Below are 26,063 nucleotides of genomic sequence, written 5' to 3' on the forward strand. Positions count from 1 at the left end.
GATGTCTTTATTGAAGGCAAAGTAGTTGTGTGTAAGTATGAATTCAATGAGCTGTGTAACATCCTCAGCAGTGTATTTGTGGTTTGGTGAGGATGATAAGGATCTGTAACATGCAGCTAATCCATCCTTGTGAGGGATATTACTATACAGGGATACTACATCCATAGTCACTAGAAGTGTATTAGATGGTAATTGCTGGATGTTGTTGATCTTGTTCAGAAAGTCAGTTGTGTCTTTCAGGAAACTAGCAGTATTCATGACTAGCGGTTTTAACATTTTCTCTACAAAGCCTGAGATTTGTTCGGTGAGTGTATTCATACCTGTTATGATGGTCTGCCTGGATTTCCTGGCTTGTGGACTTTGGGCAGCATGTAGAAGTCCCCAATTTCTGGATGATCCGGAATCGCATTTATAAGTTCTGAATGTAGGTGGGCTGGAAGTGTTTTAATGAGACCTTTTAATTGCTTTGTAAAGTCCTGGGTCGGATCATAATCCAGTTTCTTATAGTAGATGGCATTTTCCAGCTGCCTCTGGCCTTCTTGTATGTATTTGTTTGTATCCATCACAACAACTGCTCCCCCTTTGTCCGCTGGTTTGATGGTGATGGGCTGATTATTGCGCACATCGTGTATAGCCCTTCGCTCTAGTGGTGAAATATTTTACAGAATTTTCTTTTGCTGGGTGGATATCAGGGATGTAGCTCGCAATCTGAAGCTATCAATATTTAGTTTGGGGTTGCATCCTTGTAGAGGTGTGAAGCAGCTGTTCTTTTTCTTTGTGTAGCACTTCATTGTCCTAGGATTCCTTTCATTATTGTGGAAATATTCTTTGAGCCTTAGTCTCTTGAAGATATCCTCCATATCTGACAATACTTGTAAATGATCCAATTTGGTGGTTGGGCAGAATGTAAGGCCTTTGGAGAGGATGGTTAATTCTGGTTCAGAAAGTTAATGATTTGACAAGTTGATGATTCCAAGTTCCTCTGTTATATCCACATTTTCAGTCAGGTCAGCACTTACACAAGGGATCCCTTGGGATTCCGGATTAGATTCCAGGTCACTGATAGTAGGAGGTATAGATGTTGGGTTGCTTTCATGTTTAGGTTGTATCCAAAAGGTCTGCTCTTGGTGCAGCTTCTGAAGTTTTTTTTGTTTCCCATTCATGGCAAGTTTTTGTGTTTGTCTTTGTAAAGTTTCCAATTCATTCTTGATTTGGTTAACCACTTGCCACCCAGCCACTGTAGAAATACAAGAACAGAGCGGCACGGGCAGGCAAAACCACATTTTAAAACGTGTGTTTTGTAAACAGGTAGGGGGCGCGTGTGAGGTGCACCTCCGCCCTACCTGTCCCGCCGATCACAGCCGCGGATGTCAGTCACCTGGTCACAGCCAGTCCTTACCGGCTATCTCCCGGCGATCGGCAGCAATCAGTGACAGAGCACAGCTGCAGTAGCTGTGCTTTCTGTCACTTCCCTGACAGCTCCAGGACACGGTGATCGGGACAGAAGAGTTTCTCTCTCCCGATCAGCCGTGTCCCCTGCAGTACACACCCCCGCCCCCTAGTAAAACACTCCCCTCACACAGATAACCCTTCCCTGCAAAATCAACGTAACCCTTCCTCCCCAGTGCCATTAGTACAGTGTCAGTGGTTTTTTTTTGCACTGATCACTGTACCCCCCAGTGTCAGAATGTCCGCCGCAGTCCCACAGTCCCGCCATAAGTCGCTGATCACCGCCATAAGTCGCTGATCGCCGCCATAAGTCGCTGATCGCCGCCATTATTAGAATAAAAAAAAACCCTAAAAATCCCAGTATCTTTCCCGCCATTTGTAAACGCTATAGCTTTCACGTAAACCAATTAATTTACACGTATTGGGTTTTTTTTTTTAGCAAAGACATGTCGCAGAATGCATTTTGGCAAAATTTTTTGACTAAATTTGATTTTTAAATATTGTTTTTTTTCCTCAAAATTGTCAGCCTTTTTTTTTATAGCGCAAAAAATAAAAACCGCACAGGCGATCAAATACCACCGAAAGAAAGCTCAATTTGTGGGAAAAAAAAGGATGTAAATTTCATTTATGTACCGTATTGCATGACCGTGCAATTGTCCGTTAAACTAGTGCAGCGCTGTATAGCAAAAAAATGGCGTAAATTGCAGTATCTATACCATAGTTTGTAGACGCTATAACTATCACACAAAGCAATCAATATACACTTATTGGGATTTTTTTTACCAAAAACATGGAGCAGAATACATTTTGGCCTAAATTTATAACCAACTTTGAGTTTACTATATATTTTTTATAGCTGAAAGTAAAAAATATTGTTTTTCTTCAAAATGTTTGGCCTTTTTTTGTTGATAGCGTGAAAAATAAAAAGCACACAGGTGATCAAATACCACCAAAAGAAAGCTCTATTTGTGTGAAAAAAAGGACGTAAATTTCGTTTGGGTGCAGCATTGCATGACCGCGCAATTATCAGTTGAATTAGTGCAGCGCCGAGTTGCAAAAAGAGGCGTGGTCATTAAGGGGGTAAATCCTCTGGAGGTCAAGTGGTTAATGTTAGTAGGGTCCAATGTTGTTAGGGTTTCAAACAAAGACTGATTTGTATCTGGATAGTTACCCTTTTTCCATACAGTTTGTGAATGAGGTGATTCCTTAATCTCTCGCTGGTGCGTCTGCAAAGTCCTTCTGCATAAGGAGAGTTAATTGTATTTACGCAAGGATTTTTAATTCGGAGGCCTTGTGGTATGAGTGTAGCAGGCTCCTTGTACAAGAGGATTCAGAAGGAATCGCATGTTCAGCAGTCAGTCCTTTCTCTCTCTCTCCTATTTGTAAAACCTGGGCATTCTGCCAAGTTCATGACTCATCCACTACACAGCAAAGAACGCTGAGAGGGGAGGAAGCAGGAAGTGAAGGGGAGAACAGAGAGACACAAGGCTGGAGAAAAGACAGGGACATGTGGAGCCCGTCCAAGCAGAGGAGGAGGCACTACAGCACCCAGCGCGGATAGAGGGACCCTGCTGTGTGTTCAGAGTCTGGTGAGCTGTCCCCCTGGAGAGAGTAAGACACACCATTTACACTTTGCATATAGACTGGGACATCCGCACCCCACTGCTGGGATCTCACCCATCCGGGGCCCTGTGCAAGCCACAGATCCCCCTGCCTGCTTTGCCCCTCACCACCAGTGTAATTGAGACTGTCTGCCCCGGGGACTGACACATACTGGGAGATTGCATCCTGCGACTGCCCCTGGTCTTGGGGTGCTTTGTGTTGCTCTAGACACTGAGATTGGACCCTCTCAGCCCAGAAACCTAGTGAAATCGGATGTAACCCACACCAGCTGAAACTCCAAAGAAGCCTTCAGCTGCTATTTACTTCATTGTAAGGACTAAACGTGCACCAACTAGAGCTCCACCATTACAAGGACTGAAGTGGGGGAATCTGGCTTAGTAGCCTTATTAGAGGTACCTCTTTATTGCATTCTGTTCTGACTCTGAGGTGATTTTTGGCTAACACCCCTCAGAAGCAGAATCATACCCCGGTGTGGGTAATACATTTCATTGATAGAGTATAAGTAAGTTTATTTGTTTGATATCAGTTGTATTCTGCTTAAAGTGCGACTCTGCCATCCGGAGACTCTTGGCTGTGAAGCCCTCTAGTGGCAGACCAAATTTACTGCATTGCATAAAAGAAGAAAAGTAAGTTTTGAAGTTGAAAGGGGAACCCCACCCCTCTACACTGCATTTCATTCTCCATAAAATTGTTCTTGTTTCATTTAACCCTGTGTCAGCAAATTTCTTGGCGGGGTATTTGCTATTCATTACCAGTTGTGCCAGAGGGATTGAGTTTGCTTAGGGTTGGATCTATTGAGGAGCGCAGGACCCATAATATATTCCAGCTTGTCCCAAGGGGCAGTGCTACATGAGATTCCTCTTTTTGCATCTTGAGAGAAAGAAAATATCACTGTTGATCTGTGTTTCCTTTGGGATTAGGTTGACACAAGAGATAACGGCCTTAATTTGGACATGGGATTCCTCAATCATTATCCAACAGTTTTATGACTATTAGCTGTAGCTTGACTCCCTCTGTGTGAGTGTAGTATTCACTCCCCCCTCACTTTTGCTGTATCTTATCTCTAGCCTCTCTCTTTTTTTTTTTTCTTCATCTCTTCTAACATTCTGCTGAAACTTTCTGATTTGTATAGTACTGCTTGGACCTTGAAGAAGGGGACACTCCCCGAAAGCTTGTCCTCAAAATTGTATGTTAGTGCAAATAAAAAAGGTATCATGGACAGTACTCAATTGTTTCTGTCACAAATAGAAGACAAATTTTTGGCAAGGTGATATATCACACCAAATATAGCCCATAGACAAAGTGTAGATAATTCACCTTTATGTTGGTGTGGATGTTGGGAAAGGGGCACAATGTTACATATATGTTGGGAATGTTTTAAAATAAAAGAGTATTGGGAGGAAATAATTCACGATAGTCAGAAGATAACTGAGATTAAAATTCCAAAAGATCCAGTGATATGTCTCTTCTATGGTACAATGTTTTCAGTAGAAAAATATAAAAACTCTGACTTAATATATTTTTTAAATTCAGCAAAAGGTTTAATACCCAAAATTTTGGAAGGAACAAGAAGCACCAAAAATAAAAGATTGGTTGGGAAAAATGGATCAAATATACAGAATGGAGGAACTTTACCATATAGACGAGGATAGAATGGAGATCTTCCGGAAGAGATGGGAAAAATGGAAGGATTATAGAAGATCAAATCAAAATATAGTACCCTGAAATAGAAAGATGAGGAGAAACAAACAAACTAGAAAATAAGTCAAAAGTAGCATAATATTGCGTAAGATTCACAGGAAAGAGAATAATAGAGAGTGGAACGGGGAGGGAGTTGAGTAAGGGGTATGGAAAATGTGAATTAGTTGATGTATATGTTAAAACATTATTTATTAGATATGTAAATATGTTCTCTTTTTTAGTGAATGGAAAATGGTAAAATCAATAAAATATGTATAAAAACAACAATTCTAAAAGTTTCATTTGGGTACAGTGTTGCATGACCGCGCAATTGTCACTCAAAGTGTGACAGCACTGAAAGCTGAAATGTGATCGGGCAGGAAGGGGTGAAAGTGCTCAGTATTGAAATAGTTAATGCACAAATGTCCATATATATGGTTTTCTCCAGGGACCACTTATACCTTCTATGCATGGGTTGGATGTCACCCAGATTACTAGGAGCCCATAATGCAGAGGACCATAGAAAGATAAAAAAGTCCACACACATCATGGAACCTCAGATTGAAGGAACTTCATTCCAGGAACATCATTTATTTTCTGCACATAAGGACCAAGTTGGTGTATCACTAGCAATAAACGGGAACATGGGGGAGGGCAGAAGGAAGAGAAGAGAGGGGGAGGTAGGTTCTCCACAAATGAGGGCATTTACTCGAGGTGTAACCACACAAGCACGGAGTGGATGGGGAGGCCTCAAGAGACCAGGATACGCACAGGATGGATACACAATAGAGAAAAGTGACTTTACAATCGTTAACCTTTCCACGATGATCCTCTCTGCTTCTCAGATTCATCTCCTTTCTAAGGGTTGGAGGTTTTGCTCTGTTATGAAAGGTTCAAGCTTTGAAGCAGTTAACAATTTATATTTCCCCATAAGTTGGCTTAGAAAGCATTCTAGAAAACAACAGATAAGATGGTCCTTTTGATGGACTGATTAAGGTTTGGTCGCAGCTCTCCAGAAGGAGTATAGCGCTCTAAAGTGATTGTAAAGATTTCATTGTTTTTTTAAGAAAATAACAAACAAGTCATATTTACCTGCTCTGGTAATAGTTTTGCACAGAACAGCACCAAACCTTTTTTTGATTGAAAGTCACTTTCTGCGGGGGCACTCATGAAGGCTTGCTCCTGAACTGCCTTGTCTGCCTCTATTGAAACATACTGTAAGGCTCAGCCCCTCCCCCACTCCTTTGTTACAGAATTTGATTGACAGCAGTGGGAGCCAAATACAATGCTATAAACCTGCCCTGTGAGGAGGGAGAGAGCCGCTGCTCTCATGCATAACACTGGATTGAGAATAGGCTCAAGTATGTATAAGGGGGTGGAGGGATTCTGGGACACAGCTGGTATTTTTACCCTAATTCATAGTGTTAGGGATCCGGGTATGACCAGAGATGTGTGGACCGACACAGGGAAATGCAGACTTCAGGTATAGTATAAAACAATACAATTTATTAAAGGCTAAACAATACATAAACGCAGTGCAAGGCTAAACATAAACACAGTGCAAACAAACCAAACCTCCAACAGATAATAATATGTACAACACCAAACGTAGTCAGGCGGGCCGGGTCGGTAGCAAACGGGCAGACAAGGTACAAGGAGCAGGCGGAAGAGTGGTCAGGAATAGCCGAGGTCGGTACAGGCAGAGTTTGTGCAAAGTCAGGATCAGGCAGGAAACAGACAGGATGCAGGTACAGGCGCTCATGGGAACAATACACCAAGGCACTGACTGGAGGCCTGGCCATTCCTAAATACACCTCCTGCAATCAGCCTCAGGTGATGGCTTGATTGCAGGAGTGAACTTCTGGCTGCTGAGAGCACCCGCTGGCCAGCCCTGGTACTGCAGCCCACACGGCAGGTGAGTCCCACCACCAGTGGTGAATCCATTCCTGACACATAGAATGCATTAAGATGAAAACAACCTTCAGGCCTTAGAAGTCCTTTAAGAGATTTGGTTGCCCAATGGGAGGAAGGTCATGTAGAGGATATTGAGGATGATTTAGCTGACATGGCTTTAGAAATGGTGGAGAAAATTCAGAGATGTGAGAATGGTGAGGAACACATGGTCCTATCCAGAGTAGATGATGGGGTTTACGTGTTAAAACTTCTCTTTCCCCTCTTGTTGGCAGTAGCTGGAGTTCAGTGTTTTCTGGTTGCAGTTATCAGAGAATTAAAAACAGTGAATTTTGGAAAGATGGCACATGATAATCTTATGGGTGAAGGAATTGTTGCTTTGGAACAGCTTAAGAACTTCGGTGACATTGTGATCATGCCTACTGACAAGGGGGGAAACCTTGTCATCATGGATCAACAAAGATATGTGTTGATGTATCAACAGATGGTAAAAAATAAGGAAAGGTACACTAAGATAACAACCATCAACCTGGAGAATGATCAGAAGGTCCTCTGGTGTGATTGAGGAAGCTCTTGAGAAGGGTAACATTGATAAAAAGACCATGACCTTCTTTAAGTTATTAAATCCAGACAGTTTTTTTTAATAGGGTTCCAAAAGTCTATAAATCAGTGGTTTACCCCTTCCTGGAAGACCTATTATCCCGGGAACGGGGTCCCTCACAAGAAAGTCAATGAGTATATTGATAAATTGCTACAACCTGTTGTGGTGGCTTTACCCTCCTATGTGAGAGGTACTTTGCACCTCCTAAAAGTTGTAAATGATGTGTCAGTACCTGATGATGTCATGTTGGTTACATTAGATGTAGAGGCATTATATTCCTCTATCCTTCATAAGAAGGATTTAAAGGTTAAAGAAAAACACTGATCTGCAGACCTAGAATCCTGTTTCCACATACAAATTTTGTTGTTGGTCTACTTAATTTTTGTTGTAAAATAATAAATTCCTGTTTGGATATAAATGTTATTGCCAAGCACAAGGCACTACAATGGGGAATAAAATGTGCGCCGGCCTACGCTAACCTTTATGCAGAAGAATGGGAGAAGTCAGTGCTTGGGGATGAGGCCTTGTCAGGGTACCTGACCAACATCGCTGGTTGGTTCAGGTACATCTATGATGTCCTCATCCTATGGCCTGGTGAACCTCAGGACGATGGGAGGTTTGTAGATTTAATGGGATAAAATGATTTCAATTCGAAATTCACGTATACCTACGAAGCTAGGACCATTACACTTTTGAATTTGACTATCCAGAATATGGAGAATGGTACCTCTGTATTTGTGTTGATATTGGGTGGCTTTTGGGTGTTTTGCATGTTTAATGTAAAGTACACTCTTTGGACACTAGTGTCTGGTGTTTATTGGCTCCATGTTCTAGTTTGTTTGTCCCTTTGGGTGCCCCCTGGTTTAGCCTGCCTTATGGACCGGTAACTGTCCCTTTTAGCCAATTGGAGTAGTGTGGGAGGTGACTGCACACTCTGCCCATCGTGGCGTCATATACACATGTATGTCATGACAATTTTGAGCTTTGTCATTTTCTTTGGTGTCATGTTGCTTCTGACAAGTGAACGTGATGACATCATACTACTGATGTGCCTTTGGCTGGCTTTTCCCAGTGGGTGGGACTGGGTTAATCAATGGAATACACTGTTATTCACAGAAAAGGGGCAGAAATGCTTTTTGGCATTCTTTCCCTCTTTGGGTGCCATCATTGCTACCTGGTCTGGTATTTAACGGCCATGTACACTACTGTGGGCTGGGCAGTCTCTGAGGAAGTTGGGATACCACCCAAACCAGTCACATGTCAGTCTTTTCCCATCTGATCCTATGATGGTGCTCTCTATATCTCTCCATGATGGTTACACTTTTGTTCTTACCTGGATCAAAGGTCCTTTGATCTGAAGCTCCATCACAGTGAGTGGACTTTTATATCTTTTATGGTCATCTGCTTTATGGTCTCCTAGTAAACTGGGTGACATCCAAGCCATGCAAAGATGGTATCAGTGGTCCCTGTAGAAATCCATATATATGGACATTTGTGCATTATTAATTACAGACTAAATACACCTGGAGACCTGGGGACACTGTGTACATTCTATATGTAGTCTCGGGGGTCCCTGTGGAAGACCATGTGTGGACATTCCTACCTATGATAAATGACAGGCTAAACCCACCTGGAGACTTTCTCCACATCGGGAGTGTGCTGAGTTCTTGGAGAACGTCTACACAGTGTTTCCAGATTGGCTTTATCACCCCAACGAGCTCACTCCAGTTCATGGATGTCATCATTATGTTTGGAGGATCTCACCAGTCAGGAGCCTTTCCTGTCATCCTACATGTTCCCTTCTGAGGATTGTTCTATCCTTCCAAACAAATGTATGAAATCATCGATGAGTCCTCCTTCTATGTGATCTAGAAGATCTTCAATCACAATGTCTTTATGGATGAAGTGGATGGCCCAGTTTATATATTATTTATTGCTTTACAGCTTTATTCCCTCCAGGATTCATTCTTTATTTATAGAACCATTCAAGGAAGTGTTCTTACTTTGAGAGATCTCCACTAGAGATGAGCGAAGTATTCAAAAATTCGATTCGACTGATTCGGCGAATTCGTGGAAAAATTTTGATTCGAGTCGAATATATTCGCTGCGAATTTAACTTATAAAAGGGTGTTTCTAGGCTTCAGAGAGCCTTTATATTAGTGCAGAACACTGTACCTTTAATTTAAATGCCCTTGGAGTCTGCTGGGGAAGAGAAATAATACTGACAGTCAGTATGACATGCAGATGAGAGCCGTCGATCTTAGAATCACCGCACACTTCACTCATTTGGGCAGTCACGGGGCCAAAACCAGAGTGTGGAGCCACACTGTGGCGGTGGAGGCAGCAGCAATGGGAGGCCATACAGCACCCTATGACAAAAATGGAAACCACCAGCAGTGTGAGGAGACCTGAAAGTGGCACATGGCAGAGTGTGGCGATGGAGACAGCAGCAATGGGAGGCCGTACAGGGACCCATGACACACTCTGGACCTGGCAGCAGCATGAGGAGGCGGTACAGTGGCCCATGACAGATTACGGGCCTGGCAGCAGCATGAGGAGTCGGTACGGGGGCCCATGGCAGATTAGGGGCCTGGCAGCAGCTATGGGAGGCCCGTAATCTGCCAGCACCCTATGACAAAAAATGGAACACACCAGCAGTGTGAGGAGACCTGAAAGTGGCACATGGCAGAGTGTGGCGATGGAGACAGCAGCAATGGGAGGCCGTACAGGGACCCATGAGAGACTCTGGACCTGGCAGCAGCATGAGGAGGCGGTATAGGGGCCCATGGCAGATTAGGGGCCTGGCAGCAGCTATGGGAGGCCCGTAATCTGTCAGCACCCTATGACAAAAAATGGAACACACCAGCAGTGTGAGGAGACCTGAAAGTGGCACATGGCAGAGTGTGGCGATGGAGACAGCAGCAATGGGAGGCCGTACAGGGACCCATGAGAGACTCTGGACTTGGCAGCAGCATGAGGAGGCGGTATAGGGGCCCATGGCAGATTAGGGGCCTGGCAGCAGCTATGGGAGGCCCGTAATCTGCCAGCACCCTATGACAAAAAATGGAACACACCAGCAGTGTGAGGAGACCTGAAAGTGGCACATGTTTGGGGCATGATTCATGGCGGATTTAGTCAGTTGTGTCAGGAACTGGTGGTTTGAAATCCAGACTAATCCACGCCTGATTCATTTTCACAAACGTGAGTCTCTCCACACTTTGGGTGGACAGTCGTGTCCTCCGCGGAGTTGCAATACCTCCTGCCGCACTAAACACGCGCTCCGATGCCACGCTACTGGCCGGGCATGACAGCCTTTCAAGGGCAAATTCAGCTAGTTGGGGCCAAAGGTCAAGTTTCGTTGCCCAGTAGTCAAGGGGATTGTCTACCTCGGTTGGCAGGGTGCTGTCCAAGTAGGCCTAAGCCTGTTGTTTGAGGTCCTGCTCCAGGTCCACCTGATGCTGCTGCTGCTGCTGCTGCAGCTGGTTAGTAGTTTCCTCACTGCGCTGGTGAAGAAAGCTACTCATCATCGACTGCAGACTGAGGCAGCTGCTGCTGGTGGAGCTGCCACTGCTCCTACCACCCCACCCCTCCCCTGCTGCCATGGCAGCGGAACGCGAGCGCACAGGGCCCACAGTGTCTGAGGATGGACGTTGGCGCAGACAGGCAGAGACCAGCTGACTACATAGGTGGTTTTTATAGTACGTTATTTTGGCCTCCCTCTCAGCAGGTGTGAAAAAGGCCACCATTTTTGAACGGTAGCGAGGGTCCAACAAGGTGGACAGCCAAAAGTCATCCCTCTGTCTGATGGTTATTATTCGGCTGTCGCTACGCAAGCAAGCGAGCATGCTATGGGCCATTTGTGCCAAGGAATGCGAGGGACTCCCTGCCTCCATCTCCACAGCATACTGCCACGGTGCGTCTGGGTCCTCTGTCTCCTCTTCCTCCTCCTCTACCAGATGCTCCTGCTCCTCCACTCCTGTCCGCTGAGTGGAAAAACCACCCATTTCACTCAATAATTCCTGAGCACCAATGTCCTCCTCTACCTCCTCCTCTTCTTCCTGTCCTGCCCCCACAGGGGTCATTTGGCGTTGAGATCTGTGCGCCACGTCTACCGCACCCTGACCAGCCATTGTTAACAGCATTTGTTCCAGGACGTGCAACAGAGGAATGACGTCGTTCATCCCATAGTCCTGCCGACTCACGAATAGCGTGGCCTCCTCAAAGGGCCTGAGCAAGCGCAGGTGTCACGCATGAGCTGCCAATGGCTGACATCTAAGTTACACAGGGAGTACCTTTATCCGCTTTTAACATCAGGAAATCTGTGATGGCCTTTTGCTGTTCGTAAAGGCGGTCTAACATATGTAGGGTTGAATTCCACCTTGTTGCAACGTCACAGCATGAGGAGTCGGTACGGGGGCCCATGGCAGTATACGGGCCTGGCAGCAGCAATGGGAGGCCCGTAATCTGCCAGCACCCTATGACAAAAAATGTAACACACCAGCAGTGTGAGGAGATCTTTAAGTGGCACATGGCAGAGTGTGGCGATGGAGACAGCAGCAATGGGAGGCCGTACAGGGACCCATGACACACTCTGGACCTGGCAGCAGCATGAAGAGGTGGTACAGGGGCCCATGGCAGATTACGGGCCTGGCAGCAGCAATGGGAGGCCCGTAATCTGCCAGCACCCTATGTCAAAAAATTGAACACACCAGCAGTGTGTGAGGAGACCTGAAAGTGGCACATGGCAGAGTGTGGCGATGGAGACAGCAGCAATGGGAGGCCGTACAGGGACCCATGACAGACTCTGGACTTGGCAGCAGCATGAGGAGGCGGTATAGGGGCCCATGGCAGATTAGGGGCCTGGCAGCAGCTATGGAAGGCCCGTAATCTGCCAGCACCCTATGTCAAAAAATTCAACACACCAGCAGTGTGAGGAGACCTGAAAGTGGCACATGGCATGAGACACTGTGGACCTGACAGCAGCATGAGGAGGCGGTACAGGGGCCCATGGCAGATTAGGGGCCTGGCAGCAGCTATGGGAGGCCCGTAATCTGCCAGCACCCTATGTCAAAAAATTTAACACACCAGCAGTGTGTGAGGAGACCTGAAAGTGGCACATGGCAGAGTGTGGCGATGGAGACAGCAGCAATGGGAGGCCGTACAGGGACCCATGAGAGACTCTGGACCTGGCAGCAGCATGAGGAGGCGGTATAGGGGCCCATGGCAGATTAGGGTCCTGGCAGCAGCTATGGGAGGCCCGTAATCTGCCAGCACCCTATGTCAAAAAATTGAACACACCAGCAGTGTGTGAGGAGACCTGAAAGTGGCACATGGCAGAGTGTGGCGATGGAGACAGCAGCAATGGGAGGCCGTACAGGGACCCATGACAGACTCTGGACCTGGCAGCAGCATGAGGAGGCGGTATAGGGGCCCATGGCAGATTAGGGGCTTTGCAGCAGCTATGGGAGGCCCGTAATCTGCCAGCACCCTATGTCAAAAAATTGAACACACCAGCAGTGTGTGAGGAGACCTGAAAGTGGCACATGGCAGAGTGTGGCGATGGAGACAGCAGCAATGGGAGGCCGTACAGGGACCCATGACAGACTCTGGACCTGGCAGCAGCATGAGGAGGCGGTATAGGGGCCCATGGCAGATTAGGGGCCTGGCAGCAGCTATGGGAGGCCCGTAATCTGCCAGCACCCTATGTCAAAAAATTGAACACACCAGCAGTGTGTGAGGAGACCTGAAAGTGGCACATGTCAGAGTGTGGCGATGGAGACAGCAGCAATGGGAGGCCGTACAGGGACCCATGACAGACTCTGGACCTGGCAGCAGCATGAGGAGGCGGTATAGGGGCCCATGGCAGATTAGGGGCCTGGCAGCAGCTATGGGAGGCCCGTAATCTGCCAGCACCCTATGTCAAAAAATTGAACACACCAGCAGTGTGAGGAGACCTGAAAGTGGCACATGGCAGAGTGTGGCGATGGAGACAGCAGCAATGGGAGGCCGTACAGGGACCCATGACAGACTCTGGACCTGGCAGCAGCATGAGGAGGCGGTACGGGGGCCCATGGCAGATTACGGGCCTGGCAGCATCAATGGGAGGCCCGTAATCTGCCAGCACCCTATGACAAAAAATGGAACACACCAGCAGTGTGAGGAGACCTGAAAGTGGCACATGGCAGAGTGTGGCGATGGAGACAGCAGCAATGGGAGGCCGTACAGGGACCCATGACAGACTGTGGACCTGGCAGCAGCATGAGGAGGCGGTACGGGGGCCCATGGCAGATTACGGGCCTGGCAGCATCAATGGGAGGCCCGTAATCTGCCAGCACCCTATGACAAAAAATGGAACACACCAGCAGTGTGAGGAGACCTGAAAGTGGCACATGGCAGAGTGTGGCAATGGAGACAGCAGCAATGGGAGGCCGTACAGGGACCCATGACAGACTCTGGACCTGGCAGCAGCATGAGGAGGCGGTACTGGGGCCCATGGCAGATTAGGGGCCTGGCAGCAGCTATGGGAGGCCCGTAATCTGCCAGCACCCTATGTCAAAAAATGGAACACACCAGCAGTGTGAGGAGACCTGAAAGTGGCACATGGCAGAGTGTGGCAATGGAGACAGCAGCAATGGGAGGCCGTACAGGGACCCATGAGAGACTCTGGACCTGGCAGCAGCATGAGCAGGCGGTACAGGGGCCCATGGCAGATTAGGGGCCTGGCAGCAGCTATGGGAGGCCCGTAATCTGCCAGCACCCTATGTCAAAAAATTGAACACACCAGCAGTGTGAGGAGACCTGAAAGTGGCACATGGCAGAGTGTGGCGATGGAGACAGCAGCAATGGGAGGCCGTACAGGGACCCATGAGACACTCTGGACCTGGCAGCAGCATGAAGAGGTGGTACGGGGGCCCATGGCAGATTACGGGCCTGGCAGCAGCAATGGGAGGCCCGTAATCTGCCAGCACCCTATGTCAAAAAATTGAACACACCAGCAGTGTGAGGAGACCTGAAAGTGGCACATGGCAGAGTGTGGCGATGGAGACAGCAGCAATGGGAGGCCGTACAGGGACCCATGACAGACTCTGGACTTGGCAGCAGCATGAGGAGGCGGTATAGGGGCCCATGGCAGATTAGGGGCCTGGCAGCAGCTATGGGAGGCCCGTAATCTGCCAGCACCCTATGTCAAAAAATTGAACACACCAGCAGTGTGTGAGGAGACCTGAAAGTGGCACATGGCAGAGTGTGGCGATGGAGACAGCAGCAATGGGAGGCCGTACAGGGACCCATGAGAGACTCTGGACTTGGCAGCAGCATGAGGAGGCGGTATAGGGGCCCATGGCAGATTAGGGGCCTGGCAGCAGCTATGGGAGGCCCGTAATCTGCCAGCACCCTATGTCAAAAAATTGAACACACCAGCAGTGTGTGAGGAGACCTGAAAGTGGCACATGGCAGAGTGTGGCAATGGAGACAGCAGCAATATGAGGCCGTATAGGGACCCATGACAGACTCTGGACCTGGCAGCAGCATGAGGAGGCGGTATAGGGGCCCAAGGCAGATTAGGGGCCTGGCAGCAGCTATGGGAGGCCCGTAATCTGCCAGCACCCTATGTCAAAAAATTGAACACACCAGCAGTGTGAGGAGACCTGAAAGTGGCACATGGCAGAGTGTGGCGATGGAGACAGCAGCAATGGGAGGCCGTACAGGGACCCATGAGACACTCTGGACCTGGCAGCAGCATGAAGAGGTGGTACGGGGGCCCATGGCAGATTACGGGCCTGGCAGCAGCAATGGGAGGCCCGTAATCTGCCAGCACCCTATGTCAAAAAATTGAACACACCAGCAGTGTGAGGAGACCTGAAAGTGGCACATGGCAGAGTGTGGCGATGGAGACAGCAGCAATGGGAGGCCGTACAGGGACCCATGACAGACTCTGGACTTGGCAGCAGCATGAGGAGGCGGTATAGGGGCCCATGGCAGATTAGGGGCCTGGCAGCAGCTATGGGAGGCCCGTAATCTGCCAGCACCCTATGTCAAAAAATTGAACACACCAGCAGTGTGTGAGGAGACCTGAAAGTGGCACATGGCAGAGTGTGGCGATGGAGACAGCAGCAATGGGAGGCCGTACAGGGACCCATGAGAGACTCTGGACTTGGCAGCAGCATGAGGAGGCGGTATAGGGGCCCATGGCAGATTAGGGGCCTGGCAGCAGCTATGGGAGGCCCGTAATCTGCCAGCACCCTATGTCAAAAAATTGAACACACCAGCAGTGTGTGAGGAGACCTGAAAGTGGCACATGGCAGAGTGTGGCGATGGAGACAGCAGCAATATGAGGCCGTATAGGGACCCATGACAGACTCTGGACCTGGCAGCAGCATGAGGAGGCGGTATAGGGGCCCAAGGCAGATTAGGGGCCTGGCAGAAGCTATGGGAGGCCCGTAATCTGCCAGCACCCTATGTCAAAAAATTGAACACACCAGCAGTGTGAGGAGACCTGAAAGTGGCACATGGCATGAGACACTGTGGACCTGGCAGCAGCATGAGGAGGCGGTACAGGGGCCCATGGCAGATTAGGGGCCTGGCAGCAGCTATGGGAGGCCCGTAATCTGCCAGCACCCTATGTCAAAAAATTGAACACACCAGCAGTGTGTGAGGAGACCTGAAAGTGGCACATGGCAGAGTGTGGCGATGGAGACAGCAGCAATGGGAGGCCGTACAGGGACCCATGACAGACTCCGGACTTGGCAGCAGCATGAGGAGGCGGTATAGGGGCCCATGGCAGATTAGGGGCCTGGCAGCAGCTATAGGAGGCCCGTAACTGCCAGCACCCTATGACAAAAAATGGAACACACCAGCAGTGTGAGTAGACCTGAAAGTGGCACATGGCAGGGGCATGATTCATGGCGGATTTAGTCAGTTGTGTCAGGAACTGGTGGTTTAAAATCCAGACTAATCCACGCCTGATTCATTTTCACAAACGTGAGTCTCTCCACACTTTGGGTGGACAGTCGTGTCCTCCGCGGAGTTACAATACCTCCTGCCGCACTAAACACGCGCTCCGATGCCACGCTACTGGCCGGGCATGACAGCCTTTCAAGGGCAAATTCAGCTAGTTGGGGCCAAAGGTCAAGTTTCGTTGCCCAGTAGTCAAGGGGATTGTCTACCTCGGTTGGCAGGGTGCTGTCCAAGTAGGCCCAAGCCTGTTGTTTGAGGTCCTGCTCCAGGTCCACCTGATGCTGCTGCTGCTGCGGCTGGTTAGTAGTTTCCTCACTGCGCTGGTGAAGAAAGCTACTCATCATCGACTGCAGACTGAGGCAGCCGCTGCTGGTGGAGCTACCACTGCTCCTACCACCCCACCCCTCCCCTGCTGCAATGGCAGTGGAACGCGAGCGCACAGGGCCCACAGTGTCTGAGGATGGACGTTGGCGCACAAAGGCAGAGACCAACTGACTACATAGGTGGTTTTTATAGTACGTTATTTTGGCCTCCCTCTCAGCAGGTGTGAAAAAGGCCACCATTTTTGAACGGTAGCGAGGGTCCAACAAGGTGGACAGCCAAAAGTCATCCCTCTGTCTGATGGTTATTATTCGGCTGTCGCTACGCAAGCAAGCGAGCATGCTATGGGCCATTTGTGCCAAGGAATGCGAGGGACTCCCTGCCTCCATCTCCACAGCATACTGCCACGGTGCGTCTGGGTCCTCTGTCTCCTCCTCCTCCTCCTCTACCAGATGCTCCTGCTCCTCCACTCCTGTCCGCTGAGTGGAAAAACCACCCATTTCACTCAATAATTCCTGAGCACAAATGTCCTCCTCTACCTCCTCCTCTTCTTCCTGTCCTGCCCCCACAGGGGTCATGTGGCGTTGAGATCTGTGCGCCACGTCTACCGCACCCTGACCAGCCATTGTTAACAGCATTTGTTCCAGGACGTGCAACAGAGGAATGACGTCGTTCATCCCATAGTCCTGCCGACTCACGAATAGCGTGGCCTCCTCAAAGGGCCTGAGCAAGCGGCAGGTGTCACGCATGAGCTGCCAATGGCTGACATCTAAGTTACACAGGGGAGTACCTTTATCCGCTTGTAACATCAGGAAATCGGTGATGGCCTTTCGCTGTTCGTAAAGGCGGTCTAACATGTGTAGGGTTGAATTCCACCTTGTTGCAACGTCGCAGATCAGGCGATGCTGTGGAATTCCGTTCTGCCGCTGCAGCTCAAGGAGGGTGTGCTTTGCGGTGTAGGAATGGCTGAAATGCATGCAAAGTTTACGTGACATTTTAAGGATGTCTTGCAGTGGGATGGTGGATTTTAGGAACCGCTTGACAACCAGATTGAACACGTGAGCCATGCATGGCGCATGGCACAACCTTCCTTGACGCAGAGCAGACACCATGTTCTTTCCGTTGTCGGTCAACATGGTTCCGATTTTGAGTTTGCGCGGAGACAGCCATCTGTCGATTTCTCTGTTCATTACACTGAGAAGTTCCTCCCCTGTGTGACTACGTTCGCCAAGGCATACCAGGTGCAGCACAGCGTGACACCGTTGCGCCCTGCACATGTGATATGCCGGTCGGGTAATGGGACTTGGCACGGGGGTGGCGGCTGAGGACACGGCGGAAGAAGAGGTGGTAGAGGCGGACATCTTTGCCGGACCAAGGACGTGCAAACGTGGAGGCAAAAGCGGCGTGACCTGTCCAAGTTGCTGGTGCGGCTGTGACGGCACCACGTTCACCCAGTGGGCCGTAAATGACATGTACTGTCCCTGACCGTAGTTACAGCTCCACACGTCGGCGCTGCCGTGCACTTTGGCAGAGACCGACATGCTCAAAGACTGGCCCACCATCTCTTCTACATGTGAATGCAGGGCTGGCACTGCCTTTTTGGCGAAGAAATGACGGCTTGGCACTCTCCACCGCGGCGCGGCACAAGCCATCATTTCTCGGAAAGGTGCTGAGTCCACCACTTGGAAAGGGAGGGACTGCAGCACCAGCAACTTGGACAGGAGGACGTTCAGCTTTTGCACCGTCGGGTGCGTGCTCGCAAACTGTTGTCTCTTGGAAACGGATTCCAAGAAAGACTGCTGACGGAATCCGTGAAGAGGAGTAGCAGGAGAAGGAGCATCTGAACGAGCGGAAGATGGCAACGAGCGACAACTCCCCTCAGCAGAGGTGTTGGAGCCTTGACTGGCTGATAGAGGGCGATTGACGTCGGGTGACGGAGCAAGTAACGGAGCGGGTGATGGAGCGGGGGCTGGGGCGGGCAGAACCGCCGTATCTTTATCACGGTTTTTCCAGGCCACCAAATGGCGACGCTGCATATGCTGCCGCAACGCTGTAGTCCCAACATGGGCCCCCTGGCCACGCTTGACTTTCTGGCCACATAGTCGACATACGGCTACGTTTACTTCCTCGGGCGGCTTGACAAAAAATTGCCACACCGCCGAGTAGGAAACTTTGCCCCCGATACTCCTCACTGGCTGACTGCTGCTTCCTCCGTGCACACCGGCACCACTACTGGCCGTGGTGGTAGGCTGCAGTGGAGCTGGTGCTGTACTCCGTGGCCGTTTGCCTCCACTGACACTGCTGCGACCCTGCTGCCTCCTGGGCAACCCACCGACTGTTTTGCTCGCTGCCAAGCTGCCACCCTCTTCTCCTGATGATGCGGAAGCAATAGCCTGATGACGACGAGGCTGCCAAGTGCGATCAGCCTCATCATCATCAATTAGGGTCTCCGCCTCACTACTAGCCCCCTCGGCTGCGTGTGGGTCAGGAGACAGACCTGTCTCTAGACCGGCTACCGAGCCACTCTCCTCGCCACTACTTCTTCGCCTGGCTGCTGAAGAGGCGGATGTCTCCCCCCGTTCCTGACCGCCCTCTGTTAGCTCTTCCTCACTGTACAGTGGGGCTGAGCCCACAGCATGCGATACTTCACTTGGTGAGGGAACACCAAAGGACAGGGGCAGGTAGAGGACACGTGATTTCACTGGGCTTGCTCCCGGGACATGCCAACTAACGGTTGTGTCTGACGTACCCACCGACCGTTGGCTGTAGGTGTCAGAGGTGACCTGGGAAGAGGAAGACGACCGAGCCAACCAATCGATGACGGCAGGGTTGTCGGTGGAGACACGACCGCTGGATGACACCGGGAGCACTGGCCTCTGGCTGCGAATAGTACTGCCTCGACCCCTTCCTCTGCTGCCACGTCTGCTCGCTCCTAAAACATTGCCTCCTCTGCCACTCCTCTGCATGTTGTCTGACATACTCTTTAATTAAACGATTCTGTGTCCCTGAGTAACAATTCTGTGTCTGTCCCTGAGTAACAATTCTGTGTCCCTGAGTAACGTTTCTGTGGCCCTAAGTAACAGTTCTGTGGCCCTCAGTAACAATTCTGTGTCCCTCAGTAACAATTCTGTGTCCCTCAGTAACAATTCTGTGTCTGTCCCTGAGTAACAATTCTGTGTCTGTCCCTGAGTAACAATTCTGTGTCCCTGAGTAACGTTTCTCTGGCCCTAAGTAACAGTTCTGTGGCCCTCAGTAACAATTCTGTGTCCCTCAGTAACAATTCTGTGTCTGTCCCTGAGTATCAATTCTGTGTCTGTCCCTGAGTAACAATTCTGTGTCCCTCAGTAACAATTCTGTGTCCCTCAGTAACAATTCTGTGTCCCTGAGTAACAATTCTGTGTCCCTGAGTAACAATTCTGTGTCCCTCAGTAACAATTCTGTGTCCCTCAGTAACAATTCTGTGTCCCTGAGTAACAATTCTGTGTCTGTCCCTGAGTAACAATTCTGTGTCCCTAAGTAATGTTTCTGTGGCCCTAAGTAACGGTTCTGTGGCCCTCAGTAACAATTCTGTGTCCCTCAGTAACAATTCTGTGTCCCTCAGTAACAATTCTGTGTCTGTCCCTGAGTAACAATTCTGTGTCTGTCCCTGAGTAACAATTCTGTGTCCCTGAGTAACGTTTCTCTGGCCCTAAGTAACAGTTCTGTGGCCCTCAGTAACAATTCTGTGTCCCTCAGTAACAATTCTGTGTCTGTCCCTGAGTAACAATTCTGTGTCTTTCCCTGAGTAACAATTCTGTGTCCCTGAGTAACAATTCTGTGTCCCTCAGTAACAATTCTGTGTCCCTGAGTAACAATTCTGTGTCCCTGAGTAACAATTCTGTGTCCCTCAGTAACAATTCTGTGTCCCTCAGTAACAATTCTGTGTCCCTGAGTAACAATTCTGTGTCTGTCCCTGAGTAACAATTCTGTGTCCCTAAGTAACGTTTCTGTGGCCCTAAGTAACGGTTCTGTGGGCCTCAGTAACAAATCTGTGTCCCTCAGTAACAATTCTGTGTCTGTCCCTGAGTAACAATTCTGTGTCTGTCCCTGAGTAACAATTCTGTGTCCCTGAGTAACAATTCTGTGTCCCTGAGTAACGTTTCTCTGGCCCTCAGTAACAATTCTGTGTCCCTCAGTAACAATTCTGTGTCTGTCCCTGAGTAACAATTCTGTGTCTTTCCCTGAGTAACAATTCTGTGTCCCTGAGTAACAATTCTGTGTCCCTCAGTAACAATTCTGTGTCCCTGAGTAACAATTCTGTGTCCCTGAGTAACAATTCTGTGTCCCTCAGTAACAATTCTGTGTCCCTCAGTAACAATTCTGTGTCCCTCAGTAACAATTCTGTGTCCCTGAGTAACAATTCTGTGTCTGTCCCTGAGTAACAATTCTGTGTCCCTAAGTAACGTTTCCTGGCCCTAAGTAACGGTTCTGTGGCCCTCAGTAACAAATCTGTGTCCCTCAGTAACAATTCTGTGTCTGTCCCTGAGTAACAATTCTGTGTCCCTAAGTAACGTTTCTGTGTCCCTAAGTAACGTTTCTGTGGCCCTAAGTAACGATTCTGTGGCCCTAAGTAACGTTTCTGTAGCCCTAAGTAACGTTTCTGTGGCCCTAAGTAACAGTTCTGTGGCCCTCAGTAACAGTTCTGTGGCCCAAACAGTTCTGTGGCCCTCAGTAACAGTTCTGTGGCCCTCAGTAACAATTCTGTGTCCCTCAGTAACAATTCTGTGTCTGTCCCTGAGTAACAATTCTGTGTCCCTAAGTAACGTTTCTGTGGCCCTAAGTAACGGTTCTGTGGCCCTCAGTAACAATTCTGTGTCCCTCAGTAACAATTCTGTGTCTGTCCCTAAGTAACAATTCTGTGGCCCTAAGTAACGTTTCTGTGGCCCTAAGTAACGTTTCTGTGGCCCTCAGTAACAATTCTGTATCCCTCAGTAACAATTCTGTGTCTGTCCCTGAGTAACAATTCTGTGTCCCTAAGTAACAATTCTGTGGCCCTAAGTAAAGTTTCTGTGGCCCTAAGTAACGTTTCTGTGGCCCTAAGTATTGATTCTGTGGCCCTAAGTAACGTTTCTGTGGCCCTAAGTAACGTTTTTGTGGCCCTCAGTAACAAATCTGTGTCCCTCAGTAACAATTCTGTGTCTGTCCCTAAGTAACAATTCTGTGGCCCTAAGTAACGTTTCTGTGGCCCTAAGTAACGGTTCTGTGTCCCTCAGTAACAATTATGTATCCCTCAGTAACAATTCTGTGTCTGTCCCTGAGTAACAATTCTGTGGCCCTAAGTAACGTTTCTGTGGCCCTAAGTAACGTTTCTGTGGCCCTAAGTAACGATTCTGTGGCCCTAAGTAACGTTTCTGTGGCCCTATGTAATGTTTCTGTGGCCCTCAGTAACAAATCTGTGTCCCTCAGTAACAATTCTGTGTCTGTCCCTAAGTAACAATTCTGTGGCCCTAAGTAACGTTTCTGTGGCCCTAAGTAACGTTTCTGTGGCCCTCAGTAACAATTCTGTATCCCTCAGTAACAATTCTGTGTCTGTCCCTGAGTAACAATTCTGTGTCCCTAAGTAACAATTCTGTGGCCCTAAGTAAAGTTTCTGTGGCCCTGAGTAACGTTTCTGTAGCCCTAAGTAACGATTCTGTGGCCCTAAATAACGTTTCTGTGGCCCTAAGTAACGTTTCTGTGGCCCTCAGTAACAAATCTGTGTCCCTCAGTAACAATTCTGTGTCTGTCCCTAAGTAACAATTCTGTGGCCCTAAGTAACGTTTCTGTGGCCCTAAGTAACGGTTCTGTGTCCCTCAGTAACAATTCTGTATCCCTCAGTAACAATTCTGTGTCTGTCCCTGAGTAACAATTCTGTGGCCCTAAGTAACGTTTCTGTGGCCCTAAGTAACGTTTCTGTGGCCCTAAGTAACGATTCTGTGGCCCTAAGTAACGTTTCTGTGGCCCTAAGTAACAAATCTGTGTCCCTCAGTAACAATTCTGTGTCTGTCCCTAAGTAACAATTCTGTGGCCCTAAGTAACGTTTCTGTGGCCCTAAGTAACGTTTCTGTGGCCCTAAGTAACGATTCTGTGGCCCTAAGTAACGTTTCTGTGGCCCTAAGTAACGTTTCTGTGGCCCTCAGTAACAAATCTGTGTCCCTCAGTAACAATTCTGTGTCTGTACCTAAGTAACAATTCTGCGGCCCTAAGTAACGTTTCTGTGGCCCTAAGTAACGTTTCTGTGGCCCTAAGTAACGATTCTGTGGCCCTAAGTAACGTTTCTGTGGCCCTAAGTAACGTTTCTGTGGCCCTCAGTAACAAATCTGTGTCCCTCAGTAACAATTCTGTGTCTGTCCCTAAGTAACAATTCTGTGGCCCTAAGTAACGTTTCTGTGGCCCTAAGTATCGGTTCTGTGGCCCTCAGTAACAATTCTGTGTCCCTCAATAACAATTCTTTGTCTGTCCCTAAGTAACAATTCTGTGGCCCTAAGTAACGTTTCTGTGGCCCTAAGTAACGTTTCTGTGGCCCTCAGTAACAATTCTGTATCCCTCAGTAACAATTCTGTGTCTGTCCCTGAGTAACAATTCTGTGTCCCTAAGTAACAATTCTGTGGCCCTAAGTAAAGTTTCTGTGGCCCTGAGTAACGTTTCTGTAGCCCTAAGTAACGATTCTGTGGCCCTAAATAACGTTTCTGTGGCCCTAAGTAACGTTTCTGTGGCCCTCAGTAACAAATCTGTGTCCCTCAGTAACAATTCTGTGTCTGTCCCTAAGTAACAATTCTGTGGCCCTAAGTAACGTTTCTGTGGCCCTAAGTAACGGTTCTGTGTCCCTCAGTAACAATTCTGTATCCCTCAGTAACAATTCTGTGTCTGTCCCTGAGTAACAATTCTGTGGCCCTAAGTAACGTTTCTGTGGCCCTAAGTAACGTTTCTGTGGCCCTAAGTAACGATTCTGTGGCCCTAAGTAACGTTTCTGTGGCCCTAAGTAACAAATCTGTGTCCCTCAGTAACAATTCTGTGTCTGTCCCTAAGTAACAATTCTGTGGCCCTAAGTAACGTTTCTGTGGCCCTAAGTAACGTTTCTGTGGCCCTAAGTAACGATTCTGTGGCCCTAAGTAACGTTTCTGTGGCCCTAAGTAACGTTTCTGTGGCCCTCAGTAACAAATCTGTGTCCCTCAGTAACAATTCTGTGTCTGTACCTAAGTAACAATTCTGCGGCCCTAAGTAACGTTTCTGTGGCCCTAAGTAACGTTTCTGTGGCCCTAAGTAACGATTCTGTGGCCCTAAGTAACGTTTCTGTGGCCCTAAGTAACGTTTCTGTGGCCCTCAGTAACAAATCTGTGTCCCTCAGTAACAATTCTGTGTCTGTCCCTAAGTAACAATTCTGTGGCCCTAAGTAACGTTTCTGTGGCCCTAAGTATCGGTTCTGTGGCCCTCAGTAACAATTCTGTGTCCCTCAATAACAATTCTTTGTCTGTCCCTAAGTAACAATTCTGTGGCCCTAAGTAACGTTTCTGTGGCCCTAAGTAACGTTTCTGTGGCCCTAAGTAACGATTCTGTGGCCCTCAGTAACAAATCTGTGTCCCTCAGTAACAATTCTGTGTCTGTCCCTAAGTAACAATTCTGTGGCCCTAAGTAACGATTCTGTGGCCCTCAGTAACAAATCTGTGTCCCTCAGTAACAATTCTGTGTCTGGCCCTAAGTAACAATTCTGTGGCCCTAAGTAACGTTTCTGTGGCCCTAAGTAACGGTTCTGTGGCCCTCAGTAACAATTCTGTGTCCCTCAATAACAATTCTGTGTCTGTCCCTAAGTAACAATTCTGTGGCCCTAAGTAACGTTTCTGTGGCCCTCAGTAACAAATCTGTGGCCCTAAGTAACGATTCTGTGGCCCTAAGTAACGTTTCTGTGGCCCTAAGAAACGTTTCTGTGGCCCTCAGTAACAAATCTGTGTCCCTCAGTAACAATTCTGTGTCTGTCCCTAAGTATCAATTCTGTGGCCCTAAGTAACGTTTCTGTGGCCCTAAGTAACGTTTCTGTGGCCCTAAGTAACGATTCTGTGGCCCTAAGTAACGTTTCTGTGGCCCTAAGTAACGTTTCTGTGGCCCTCAGTAACAAATCTGTGTCCCTCAGTAACAATTCTGTGTCTGTACCTAAGTAACAATTCTGTGGCCCTAAGTAACGTTTCTGTGGCCCTAAGTAACGTTTCTGTGGCCCTAAGTAACGATTCTGTGGCCCTAAGTAATGTTTCTGTGGCCCTAAGTAACGTTTCTGTGGCCCTCAGTAACAAATTTGTGTCCCTCAGTAACAATTCTGTGTCTGTCCCTAAGTAACAATTCTGTGGCCCTAAGTAACGTTTCTGTGGCCCTAAGTATCGGTTCTGTGGCCCTCAGTAACAATTCTGTGTCCCTCAATAACAATTCTTTGTCTGTCCCTGAGTAACAATTCTGTGGCCGTAAGTAACGTTTCTGTGGCCCTAAGTAACGTTTCTGTGGCCCTAAGTAACGATTCTGTGGCCCTCAGTAACAAATCTGTGTCTCTCAGTAACAATTCTGTGTCTGTCCCTAAGTAACAATTCTGTGGCCCTAAGTAACGATTCTGTGGCCCTCAGTAACAAATCTGTGTCTCTCAGTAACAATTCTGTGTCTGTCCCTAAGTAACAATTCTGTGGCCCTAAGTAACGTTTCTGTGGCCCTAAGTAACGGTTCTGTTGCCCTCAGTAACAATTCTGTGTCCCTCAATAACAATTCTGTGTCTGCTAAGTAACAATTCTGTGGCCCTAAGTAACGTTTCTGTGGCCCTAAGTAACGTTTCTGTGGCCCTCAGTAACAAATCTGTGTCCCTCAGTAACAATTCTGTGTCTGTCCCTAAGTAACAATTCTGTGGCCCTAAGTAACAATTCTGTGGCCCTAAGTAACGATTCTGTGGCCCTCAGTAACAAATCTGTGTCCCTCAGTAACAATTCTGTGTCTGTCCCTAAGTAACAATTATGTGGCCCTAAGTAACGTTTCTGTGGCCCTAAGTATCGGTTCTGTGGCCCTCAGTAACAATTCTGTGTCCCTCAATAACAATTCTGTGTCTGTCCATAAGTAACAATTCTGTGGCCCTAAGTAACGTTTCTGTGGCCCTAAGTAACGTTTCTGTGGCCCTCAGTAACAAATCTGTGTCCCTCAGTAACAATTCTGTGTCTGTCCCTAAGTAACAATTCTGTGGCCCTAAGTAACAATTCTGTGGCCCTAAGTAACGATTCTGTGGCCCTCAGTAACAAATCTGTGTCCCTCAGTAACAATTCTGTGTCTGTCCCTAAGTAACAATTCTGTGGCCCTAAGTAACGTTTCTGTGGCCCTAAGTAACGTTTCTGTGGCCCTCAGTAACAATTCTGTGTCCCTCAATAACAATTCTGTGTCTGTCCCTAAGTAACAATTCTGTGGCCCTAAGTAACGTTTCTGTGGCCCTAAGTAACGATTCTGTGGCCCTCAGTAACAAATCTGTGTCCCTCAGTAACAATTC

General features: G+C 48.3%; 1 protein-coding gene across 1 annotated transcript in view; it reads left to right on the forward strand.

Moving 5' to 3' along the window:
* LOC149460780 (uncharacterized) overlaps window positions 1–26,063 on the forward strand; it is a 64,506-nt gene that overhangs the window by 27,860 nt on the left and 10,583 nt on the right. The window contains exon 4 of the mRNA XM_089679242.1: window positions 6,745–7,150. Within this exon, the coding sequence (XP_089535368.1) occupies window positions 6,745–7,150 (406 nt within the window). The remainder of the gene's footprint in view (window positions 1–6,744; window positions 7,151–26,063) is intronic.

Source organism: Staurois parvus, unplaced genomic scaffold (assembly GCF_062004578.1).
Source record: "Staurois parvus isolate SC_StPar_1 unplaced genomic scaffold, SC_StPar_1.0 ptg000221l, whole genome shotgun sequence".
Taxonomy (NCBI): domain Eukaryota; kingdom Metazoa; phylum Chordata; class Amphibia; order Anura; family Ranidae; genus Staurois; species Staurois parvus.